Source organism: Corvus cornix, chromosome 24, assembly GCF_000738735.6.
Source record: "Corvus cornix cornix isolate S_Up_H32 chromosome 24, ASM73873v5, whole genome shotgun sequence".
Taxonomy (NCBI): Eukaryota; Metazoa; Chordata; class Aves; order Passeriformes; family Corvidae; genus Corvus; species Corvus cornix.
The window spans coordinates 1068357-1079931 of record NC_046353.1 but is presented as its reverse complement, the minus strand read 5'-3'; the positions used below and the strand labels follow the sequence as shown (position 1 = coordinate 1079931).

The window sequence follows — 11575 nt, the reverse complement described above, 5'->3', positions numbered from 1 at the left end:
TCCAACAGCAGCAGCAGCACCACCTCTGCCAAAACAGCAGCGCTCCACAGGCTGGAATTATCCTCCAGCCCCAGAAAACGACATTCCAGCCCCCATTTCCGTGCTGCACGTGCCCCAAAGCGGAGATGGTTAGGGAATAACTGCTCGCATGAAGGCGGCCGGAGGCAGCAATGCTGTGGGAGCGACACCTGGGGATGGACAGGCTGGGTGCTCCCGGTGGGATTTACAGTGGGATGTGGCTGGAAGCAAAGGAGGGTCCCCATGAACCCAGTCCGTGTGTCTCAGGACCGTGCCTTGGAATCACAGAGGTTGGAAAACACCTCTAAGACCATTGAAGTCCATTAACCAACGCTGCCAAGGCCAGTACTAAACCGTGTCCCCAGGGGTCACATCTGTCTTTTAAATCCCTGTTTTAAATCCCTCCACCGCTGTCCTGGGCAGGCTGTTTAGCCCCCGGAGCGTGCTAAAACTGTGCAAAGCCCCTGGCGCTGGCGAGGACAGGGACCCCGCTCTCCTCCCTGCACGGGGCTCCCCTCGGCCAAGTCCCCTCGCCCCTGTCCCCGCTCAGCAACGGAGCGCGGCGACACTAGAGGGAACCAAATCCCAGCTTCTTGCCGGGAAAGCGGCTTTTCCTTGGGAAGCCGAGCATCCCGGCTGCCCGGCGAGGAGTTCCGGCTCTGGGTACGGGGGACACGGAGCCCTTCGCAGAGAACAGAACCACAGGATGGTTTGGGATGGAAGTTTAAAACTGTTCCTGCTTTTCGTGTCACTGCCTGTCCACAGTCACAAGTGCCAGGGATCCCTTATGGAGGCGCAGCTGTTCCTGTAGTGCACGACCAAGGGGCTTAAGTAGGATGTCATTTTTGGGTAATTGACCTGCTGGCGCCAGTTTGTCCAGGGGTTTGCCAGCCCTTTACTGAGGCACAAGCCCCTTGCCACCTCCAGGGCCACTGGAGTGCCACCACTCCATGTGGCAGCCGCCTGCTCCCCTCTGCCACTGGGGAGACTGAGGCACTGGGGGGGCTGCAGCCACAGGCAAGGTGGGGTCCTTCCCCCCTCAGCACCCACACAGGGCCAGCCTTGGGGCTGGGGGCAACTGGGGAGGAGGGGCACGGGGATCCAGGACAGGTTTTGCTGGAGGGAATCAGTCCCGGGCACGCCCAGTGCTTTTCCACCCAGGTGTACCCAGTAATCAGCCCAGCTGAAACCCATCCTGCAATCGCCCCGCAGCCGGTCCACCATGCTACTGGTGGGACTGGGCTGGAGGCGGCTGTGTGGGACACAGTTCGTGTCTTTGTTCCTGTGGGACAGTGAGGGGTCACAGCGGGCTGGCCTTGCTCGCCGGAGAGGTGCTGTGAGGGTAAGTTGGCGATGCGTGGGAAGGGCTTTGTGGCAATCGGCTCGCCGAGATAAGTAGCCCTGTTGTTTTAATGACTGCTTCCTCCGGGGATTTGTCTGCGAGGGTGGCCGAGGCCACGGGGCTGGGGCCCGGCGGGAGGTGAGGTGTGCCCTGGCCGGGGGGGATGTGGGGTGCTGACCCCGGGAGCCATGGGGGTGCTATGGGGACCCTGCTCTTGGTTGTTTTCCTCACGGTCCCTCTGTGTCCCTGCATGGAGAGTGGGTTTTTCGAGTATTAGTGGAATAATTGTCTTTAGGAGGAAATACCTCCCTGGCTAACGGGGTGGGTGAGCACAGGGCACTGCTGTAACCCCCAGAGCTCTGGGGGAGCCTGGAGCTGAGTGTAATTCTGCCCAGAGGTAGAACAAGTGCCAGGGAAGGGGGTGGCTGTTTTTGAAGGGCTGTGGGCTGCCTCGTGCCCTCAGGAGAGGCAGCAAGACCCTCCCCTGTGCAATTTCTGCTGTGGTGAAGCACAGAGGGTCCCCCCTCCCAGAGCCTGTTGGGGCTCAGAGCTGTGCGTGGGCATGTGTTGCTGTAATTCCTCCTGTGTCTTGTGCGGAGTTTGGGCCAGGGAATTAATTCCTCAGTATGAGCTTCACCTTTGAGCCGTGCAGCTGGGCCGGCTGCTGGCTCTGGCAGGCTGCTGGCTGCCTGTGAGCAGGGCAGTGGCTACAGGGAGCGTGAGACAGGCTTCTCCTCGCGAGTCAGCACTGGCCTGGCTTCCTGCGAGCCGCCTGTGCTGCCAAAGCACAGGTCAGCAGTGCCCAAATAATTACTGTGGAGATTTCCTGCCTTTCCTCATGACAGCCACACAAAGCACACGGTGCAGTTCTGGTTGTTAGCAGGACACCAGCTCTCCGGGCTGAGCACGCGTGCAAAGGCGATGCACAAACGCTTCCTGTGTGCATCCAAACGCGGAGCTGTGGAGAGGCTGATGTCCCCAAACGGTGGCTGGCTGCTGGGCAGGAGCTGAGCCCCAGGTGTGGGCTGGCAGGAGCTCCTGCTCCTGGAGTCCTGGCTGCCTGCCCGACGCTGCCAGCCCCGCACGTGGGCCGGGGCTCAGCGAGCTGGCAAAGGGCCTGGGCTGAGCGAGCCGTGGAGGAGCAAACGGGGCCATAGTGAATGGCACAGGCGGCTCAAGGACTCACCAGGCCTCCCCCAGTGTGACCCAGGCTGAGTGCTCGCCCCGCCAGGCTTAAGTTTTGACTCTGGTGATGCTTCCTGCCTTGCCAGCAGCTCCTGTCCTGGAGGAAGGAGCCCTTGGTGGGGGAGATCAGTGTGCTGGGCTGGTTCTCTGAGCTGGGGATGGTGAGGAAGCTCACGAGAGCTGCTGAACAGCCAAGGGAGCTAAAAATGAGCGGGCGAGCAGCATTTACTCCCCCTGCTCACATGCCTCACAGAGCTCCGTGGGGCCCCGTGGGTGCTGTGCCAGCGAGTGCCCGGCCAGCCCACGCACCCCCGTTTCATTCACTGCCAAGTGTGGGAGGGTACCAATCACACCTGAGTCCGATGCGTTGTGTGCTGGTTTGCAAAGTGCTGTAGCAGGTTCCGGGGCTGGCAGCTCGCTGGCAGCAGGCTGGGCTGTGCCGTGCTGCCATCCTGCAGCAGCTGCTGGGGAGGGAAGGGGGCAGATGCCTGGCATGTGGCTGGGGCTCCCCAGAGCCCGGGCTTTGCTGGTTGCCTGGGCATGGGCCTGCATACCAATTTCCCCGTGAAGTATCAGCGAACATCTGTACGGCGATGTAGGTGGCGATTGAAATGCACCTCGGCTCCTGGAGGGATGTGTGGGCACCGCGTGTGCATCAGCTGCTGCCTCGCCGCCTCTCGGGACGCTGGTGGCACGGCCAGGGGTGCGAGCGTGGGGCTGGTGAGCGGCACATGCCCGTGTGGGAGGGCTGTGACACCCACGCGCCGTGACAGAGCCGCTGAGGTGGCCTCGGAACGGGCTGGGGAGGGGGTGGTGACAGCGCTACCGAGCTCGGCAGCACCGAGGAAGAGGAAGCACATCCTTGGAGAGGAGGAGGGGGGAAGGCTGTGGTGTGCCAGACCCGCACAGCACGGGCAGTGTTTGCCCCTGTTTCTGCTGTTGGCACTGAGGGCTGGGCAGGGGTTAGGTGGTGGTGGCCTCGCTGTGCTTGTCACTAAAATGACAGCGTCTCTGGTGTGGGTGGCCTGGAGCAGGGAGGGGACGGGGAACACGGGGTGGGCATGGAGGATCCTGAGTCCTGGCAGCTTCTCCGTGTCCTTGGCTGTGTCCCCGCTCCGAGATGGGAACCTCCCACCCACGGGTACCCCCTTGGTGAGCTCTTCAGGGGACTTGTAGGTGAGAAGGCTTGCAGTGAATCCACGAGGGCTGGAAATGGCCAAGGGACTGTTGTTTTCCCAATTTCCGTGACGATAGTCGCGTTTTCAATTAAATCTAAACAGCGCTTTTTAAAAAATCCAAACGTAATGTTTTTCCTGCTGGTTGTTTTGTTTGAAATCTGAATGCTTTAATCTTTCTTTCTGTTTATTTTCCAACAAATTGAGCTTGTAAAGGCTGTTTTGGAAAGCAAAGAAAACCTGCTATAATCACTTCAAGGAAAGACACTCTGAATGCTCTAACGGTCCAGACAAATTGGCTTTGGTGCGACTAAGTCTTGGGGAGTACAAGCCTCGGCTTGAGCTAAGCCTTGGATAAATACACCCCAAAGTAAAGCATTAGCTGGTATTTGTTTGTTATTTGCTGGCTGGAGGGATGAATGTGTAATGAATCTGCTGGCCCTGTCTGGCTTGTGTCCCTCTCATGGGAGCAGCACGAGCTGCTGAAACCCTGATCTCCCATCCTCACAAGTGTCCAAAGCCAGGCTGGACAAGGCTTGGAGCAACCTGGTCTAGTGGAAGGTGTCCCTGTGGTCTGTAAGGTCCCTTCCAACCCAAACCATTGTATCGGTTTTGTCCCCCGGATGTTGGAAGAGTGTGCGGGAGGCCCGGGGAGCAGGAGAAGTGCCAGCTGCGCGTCCCGGGTGGCCCAGCCGTGCTGCTGCACCCGCAGCCCTGCGGCCAGGACAGGGCTCACCTGGGGCAAGGCTCCGCGGTGCCGCTTTGCAGGGCTGGGGGAGCGCGAACCGCGCTCCGGCCTCGCGGGGCTGCACCGGGGCCGATGGCCCGGGGGGGAGCGCAGCTCGGGGGCGGCCGGTGGGGGCCAGGGGCTCTGCCAGCCCCCGCGCACGCCGAGGAGGAGGAGGAAGGGGCTCGGCCGGCGGGGGCCGCGGCCGCCCCCAGCCCTGCGCGGCGCGGGGGGGGCGGGCGCGGGCGGGAGCCCGGCCCACGGGCGGGAGCGGAGCGGGGCGGAGCGGGAGCGGCGCTGGGCACCTCAGCCGGGCTGGCAGCGGCGGCAGGAGCGCGGCACGCCGGGGCACCGCACCTCCGCAATTGCGCCGCAGCCCGGGGCCAGAGCTGCTCTGTATGGCATGTGGCTGGTAACTTTTCTCCTGCTGTACTCTTTGCCGAAAGGTACGTGGGCACCGGGGCGGGGGCGGCGGGGGTCCCCGGCAGTGGGACAGGGCGGGCGGCACGGGCTGCGCCCTCGCCGGGGCTCTCGGTGCTCCGTTTCTCGGTCCCACATCTCTCGGTGCGCCCTCCGCGGGGTCCCGGGGCTCTTGGTGCGCCTTCCTGGGCTCTCGGTGCGCCCTCCCCGGGGTTCCGCGGCTCTCGGTGCGCCCTGCCGCTCTCTCTCTGCGCCCTCCCCGGGTGCCCGGGATTGTCGGTGCGCTCTCCCGGAGCGCTCGCCCCGGACGGCGCGGCGGAGCGCGGGGCTCGGTGCGCGGAGCGGGGCCGGTCGGTGCCGGCGCATCCCGGAGCGGCTCCGCGACGGAGCCCCCGGGACGGCGGTGGCAGCCGCGGCCGGGACCCCGCACCGACGGGCGCAGCATCCTCCGGCGGTGCCGCGCCGGGACCGAGCGCTCCGCGTCCCCGGAGCACTTCTCAGTCTGATCCTGTCAGCCCAGCGATGCTTTAACATTCGCATCGTTCCCCCTAGGAACGCTGTGCGAAGTGTAACCCAACGGCTTGACACCAATCAGATTATAGATAAATCATATATATGTATGGGGGGGATGGGGAGGATCATGGAACGAGCGTGTCAAGGAGACACACGCTGGAAGATTGCAGATTAATTTAAAGTTGGGCATTAAGTGAATGCTGCCCACATCCAGCGGGGTGATACTCTAACCGAGTCTCTGCTCTAGATGCAATTAAAGAGAGGCAGGAGCTGCGTGGAGCACGGGCACTTAAATCCCACTGCGTTTGTTACAACAATCGATCCATGTTACATAAAGGAATTGCCCATTTCCGGATCTGCGGGAATTTTTAATTATGTTTCTGTAATAAATTACCTCCTTGCCCATGACCCGACCTGCGGATGCGGTGCTGGAAGTGCCCACCTCTTGGAAAATTGTCTGCTCGGAGGATGTAAAATGACATTTGCCCTAATTATCGTCTCTGACATTTGAGAACAGCAAGGGGGAAATTTTAGGAAATGAGGAAAGTGAAAGAAAGGGGACGGAGCTGCTTCCTTGCATGAGACCTCTCTTGCTGCCCATTACATTACCCCGTTAGCTGAATGTTAATCCAATGAAAAATATTTACTGAGGTTTAATAGGGCACCCTGTCCAGTTGTGCGGTGATGATCAATTATTCCATCAATTATTAATTATGGAATAGCTGCTTTATTCGAGCTGGGGTGAAGCTGCTTTTGGGAGCTTTACCCAAAATCGCTATTGTGCTTCAGATCTGCTGAGCTGAATGTGCCAGCGTCTGCTTTGCTTACATTTGCATTTTTTACTGTGCTAAAAGGAAAAAACAAACCTGGGAACAGATAACCGTCGAGGATGCCATGATTCCTTTCGACCCCCAATAGTCAAAATAATAAAGAGCTGCACCGGTTTATTGCTTTTTGCATCTTTTCAGCCCCAGCTTCTTGGAAAAGGGATCTCTTCCCACAGAGCTATCTCTTCGGAGAAGAGCAAATTAAAAGCCTCCATTAGCACAACTCCTCGTGGCCTCGTTTTACGTTTTATTTCTTAAAAAAAAAAGATATCTTCAGCATCGAACAGTCCTGGTGATGCAAAGTGTTAACGTGAAGCGGTTCCAGAGAGAGGACAGCAATACAATGGAAGTTTCATTAGAATAATAGGATAAAAAAAAAAAATGAATTGCTTAATGCATGATAAACCTTTCAGATACTTAATATTTCTGGGCATCGAAGCACATCCTTTTAACGTGCTCCTGCTGTAGAACGAGCTCAAGTAGAAACCAAAAGCAGATAAACATTTGATCCAAGGGACCCCTGAAGTTTAGAAATCCCTTGATGGGCTGTAGCTGCTTATTTCTGCCCCTGTTTACAAAATAAACAGAAATAGGTGGTTGGCAAGCAGAGAGTTGAGCAGCAAGATGGTCTGGCAGTGTGAAGGAGAGCAGCCAGGCAGAGGGGAGGCGAGTGGTGTGATGAGGAATGGACTGGTCACAACTGAGAGGCTGGGAGCCAGGGAAGCATCTCCCTGCGTGCTGCTGCTGGATGGCTCTGCCGCCTGATTTATATTGGCATTATATTTACATGATGTTCCCGCGCTGGGCGCAGCGAACGGTGCAGCTCGCGGTTCCTAATCTCTCCCATCTCGGCCCCCCAGTGTGGCACAGCACTCGTTTGTCTCTGAAATGAAACATGGAAACCTCATTAAATGCACGGAGGAGAAGCCTGCAGTGCTCAGCTCCTCGCCGTGCCCGGCGCTTGTTTATCCTGCCAAAATTTCCCAGCACCAGGAGCCACCATGGCGGCTCGCCCGGAGCCTTTACCTGTGCCTGGCACAGGCTTCGGGCTGCTCCTGCCTTTGGACGGGGAATGGGTAAAGGCAACCCTGATGTTCCTGGGTGTTTGTCCTCTGGAGGAAGAGGCTGTGCCTTGTGCGAGGGGCGAGTGCCAGGGATGTGCTGTGGAACAGCCCTTTCTGGAGCTGAGGGCTGCCTGGGAGCTTGGGGCATGGCTTGGGGCAGCCGTGGCTCCAGCACCTCGGTGTTGGGGTGCCGGGATCTCTGCCCATGTGGCCCCGTCCTGGGGGGATGGATGGGCAGCGCTCCGTCCTTCTCCGGAGCATCTGGCGAGCCGAGGGCAAGAAAAAAGCTGGAAGTCTTTGTGGCAGGAATTCTGACATGGCAGCACGCGAGGCTGAGCCGCGCCTCGGATGACACGGAGGCATCTCGCAGCCAGGCAGGCAGCACGTTAATAGGTGCGACTTCCATGGTGGGCACGAAGGAGGAAGGCGCTCGGTTGTTGCAGTCGTTGCGGTGCTGCTGTTCGGGGAGGATGTGCAGCGGCAGCTCTGGGTGCAGAGCGTTCCTTGCCTTTGAAATCTCGGTTATAGCCAGCTCTCCGTCTTTACATAACCATGGGCTTGGGAGTTACCCTTTGCCTGCTCGTGGATCCCACAGAAATATCCCCCGCCACATGCAGGCTGTGTGCTGCCGCCATCATCCGCCAGCAGAGCTGTACCAAACATTTAGGAATTCCATTTCCAGGCTCGTGTTCCTGCCTGCTCCCAGCTGCGCCCAGGAAGGGCTGCAGCGGCTCCTGGCCCTGAGAGGGGAGCGAGCACGGCTTGGAGGGGACAGGGAAAAGGTGAGGAGCTGGCAGAGCTTGCCCTGATGTGTTGTCCTTTCGGCTGCATGGTGGAAATCCTGGTCTCCACCTTGCAAAGCCACCGAGTGGGTTGTGATGCACTGGGAGAGTGGCCTGGCCATTGTGGAGGGAGCCCAAGGCCAGGCGCGCATGGCCTCTGGTGTGTCCCCTTGCCCACCCCTAGTGCCCGCTCGTTTGGCTTCCCTGGGGACACAGGGCTGTCACTCTGGCTGGGTAATGTCACCAGATGTCCCCTTGGGACTCAGCTGCAGTTCCTCAGGCGTTGTGTTCAGCATGGCCAAAGCACGGAGGTGGCCCTGCAAGGGGAGGGAGAGGCCCTTGCCTGTGGTCTCTGGGCTTGTTCCTCACCCCCAGAGCTGAGGGTCCCCAGGCTGGGCAGGTGGGGCAGGGCTGGGGAATGTCCAGCTCTGGGTGGATGGTGTGGTGAGGCTGGTACCTCTCACAGGCTGCCATGGGAGGTTCAGGAAGCAGGAATCCAGCCGGGAGAGCTTTTTTTCCCAGGCAAGGGTTACAGCCTCAGCCTGGGTGCTGTCGTAATTGCTGGAGGTGGTTCAGGCCTTAATTTCCATGCAGATGCATTAAGGAGCAGGCACTTGGAGCATGTTTGAGCCATGCCCTTACCCACAGAGGACCAGAGGCAGGTTCTCCTTTGCTCCCTCTTTGCTTTGTCACGTCAGGAAGGACCGTGGTGCTCGAGCCAGAGGAGCTGTGCCACCAGGGTGGGACTCGTGTGGCAGCCAAATTGCAGTGCCAGGCAGGAAAGATGCTGTGGCAGGTACCTGCCATCGCTGCTGCTGTGCTGGGCACCAGCTGAATGCCCCAGCCCCTGCTTGGCATTTCCTGACACGATTTCCACCCCCCTGAGCCCGGTCCCCGAGGGGCACAGCGTGCGGGAGTCACGGCTTTAACCCTTGGGGCTGGGCAGCCACGGTGGGGAGGTGGCAGCCTGGGAGGATGTGCTGCTCTCCCAGGCACCTCTGAGCTCCCCTTGGAAGGGACCAGCCTCGGCCGCTTCCCTCCTCATCCCTTCCATGGAGCTTGGAAGTGCCACTTCTCGCTCCATCAACTCCAAGGTCACTCCCTTCGCTGGCACAAAGGCCGTGAAAGGTGTCCTGGAGATGAGGGCTTGGAGGGAGCTGGTTCCGGGCAAGGCCGGAGGCTGCTCCAGCGTTCCGAACGTGCAGGCAGTGTGTGATGGAATTGCCGTCCTCTCTTCAGCACGGAGGAACGATTAGGACTTGCCACCTACCTGTAATTCCCAGCCCGGTGCGTGCCAAGCTTTGGTTCACTTTCTCCTTGAACAGGGCAGGTGTCAAACACCCTTAATGAGGATAATAAATGAGCTGCGAGGTGGCCATTAGCCTGCTGCTCTGCACAGCATCCCTGCAGCCCGGCTCAGCCGGGGGCTGGGGAAGCCCTGGTGGCCCCTCCAGCCCTTTTGGGGTCCCACAGGTGGGGTTTTTCCTGGGGCAGCTTCTCACCAGCCTTGGAGGAGGGCTGGGGTGGGCACCCGGGCGGTCAGACCACCCGGATCAGGAAGGAGGTCTCAGGAAAGCTGCTGCCAGTGGGGGAATGTGAACGGCAGTCTAGTGCCTGCCCAGGGGATGGCACGAACCCCCTTGAAACACAAATCCTTCAGCCTTTCCCTGGCTCTGTCAGATTTCCAGCCAGCTAAAGGACCGTGCTCAGCTCTGAGGGACTTGCTGGGTGTGGGTAGGCTCGGGGCTGGCTGTGTGGTCCAAGCAGCAGCCTGCCAGCACAGGTGATGGACGTGCGTGGAGAGCAGGAAAAGCCTCTTATCTCAGGAGGAAGAGCCCTGGCTGGCACGAAGCCGGTCCTTGTCTGAGGCTGCTCCTAAATCCACTTCTTATAAAAGGACAGGCTCTTCCCCGGGAGGTTTTGTGCTGCTGGGGAGGTGATGGCATTGCTGTGCTGCTCGGGCACCTCTCCCGGAGATGGGTGGCACAGTGACAGATCCTGGGGACAGTTTGTGGCCCCTCTCTGGAGCAAGCAGGTGCTTGCTGAACACCCCAAGTGCTTTGCTGTGTCAGAAGGTGCTGGAGTTTGGGAAGTCCAGCCATCAAGACTAGTAAATATTCCGAAGGGATGATAACAAAATGACTTGCTTCTCCCAGCTCGAATAGAGATACTAATATTTCAATACCGCTAGGTTGTAATTTACCACAATTTAAGAAGATTGAGCTCTGATAACTTAAAACACCTGCCTTTCAGAGCCAGCTCAGGTGTCCAGCCCTGTGCTGGGCTCGGTGGGACTCCCAGCTGGAGCCAGGCTGGGCTCCAGGCTGCATTCCCAGCTGAAACTGTTCCATCTCAGCTCCCCCAGCCTCCTCTTTTCAGGTTCATGTGAATTAATGCCCTCGATATGTAGGTTAGGGTCAGCACATCTGACCAGATGTGAGCAGTGATTTCTGGTTTAAAAATATTGCTGTGCTATTTCTAAATTTTTAATCTCTCCCAGTGATTTGGAGACGGTTTTATGAAACATGGAATTAGGATGGTGCTCAATGCTAAATGGTAAAGGAGATTATGAGGATTTAACTCTATGCGTCTGTCACATAACTATTGCCAATCCCATAACCTCCATTTTCTATTAAAAAATCCCTTTCCCCCTTTGACCTGAAAAAGCTTTATGGGTAATCTGAATTTCTCTGTTTATGAGGTATTTTTCCAGTCCTCACCCCAGCCCCTCACCCATCCAGCTCTGAGCCCTCCTGGTGCTGCTGAGGATGAAGATGTTTCCCTGGCAGTCTCTGGGTGCTTGAGGAGCCTTCTCAAGCTGTACAGTGGGAGCTGGGGAGAGATTCTGGATGGAGCATGGGGCACAGCCGGATGTCCTTGGTCCAAAGCCAGGCTGAAGGTGGCTTTTGCTGTGCCCTGGCTCCAGCCATCATCTGCTCAGCTCAGGCTCAGCCACAAATAGCTCTGTGCTGCTCGTGCGAGCTTTGTTTCCCTTCCTCTGCCTGAAAATGTGCATTTTTTCCCTTTCGTGTATTTGGGAGAAGCATCACACTGCTTGGATGAAGGGAAATGCTGATTCATGACGACAAACCAGCCTGGAGATGTCACAAAATGACATCTGCAGGGCCGAGCGGTGGCCCCGTGGCTCTGCAAAGGCTCGGCTGGAGCTTTGCTCCTCCATCCGTCGGTCTTTGATGCTTGTTTGCCAGGGAGGGAAAAATAAATGGCTTTGTCTCCTTCCACCTGTGCGTGGATGCAGGGAGCTGGTGCGTGGGGAGACATGGAGATGATTTCGTGACGTGTAAATTGGCTGTCTCATGTGGTGGCAGAGCTGGACCTCACTACCAGCTCATCTCTTCTGTGGGACAGAGGGCTCCAAGTGGGCACAGGAGGAAACCTGGTCATTTTCAGGGACGATTCTGTGCAGTGCACACAGAGGGCAAGAGTAAGATCCTGAAAGAGGCTCGAGGTTGTACATTCAGCTGGGAGAAGGATGGAGAGAACTCTGCTCCCAGAAGGGCT

At 58.3% G+C, this 11575-nt stretch overlaps 1 protein-coding gene across 3 annotated transcripts in view; it reads left to right on the top strand.

Moving 5' to 3' along the window:
* Positions 1-4744: 4744 nt before the first annotated feature.
* DSCAML1 (DS cell adhesion molecule like 1) overlaps positions 4745-11575 on the top strand; it is a 94997-nt gene continuing 88166 nt past the window's right edge. For 2 of the 3 annotated variants that reach the window (XM_039564782.1, XM_039564785.1), the window contains exon 1: positions 4766-4893. In XM_039564782.1, the coding sequence (XP_039420716.1) occupies positions 4851-4893 (43 nt within the window). In that variant the 5' untranslated portion in view covers positions 4766-4850. Of the gene's footprint in view, positions 4894-11575 lie in introns of all 3 variants that reach the window. The other variant, XM_039564783.1, reaches the window with a different exon arrangement.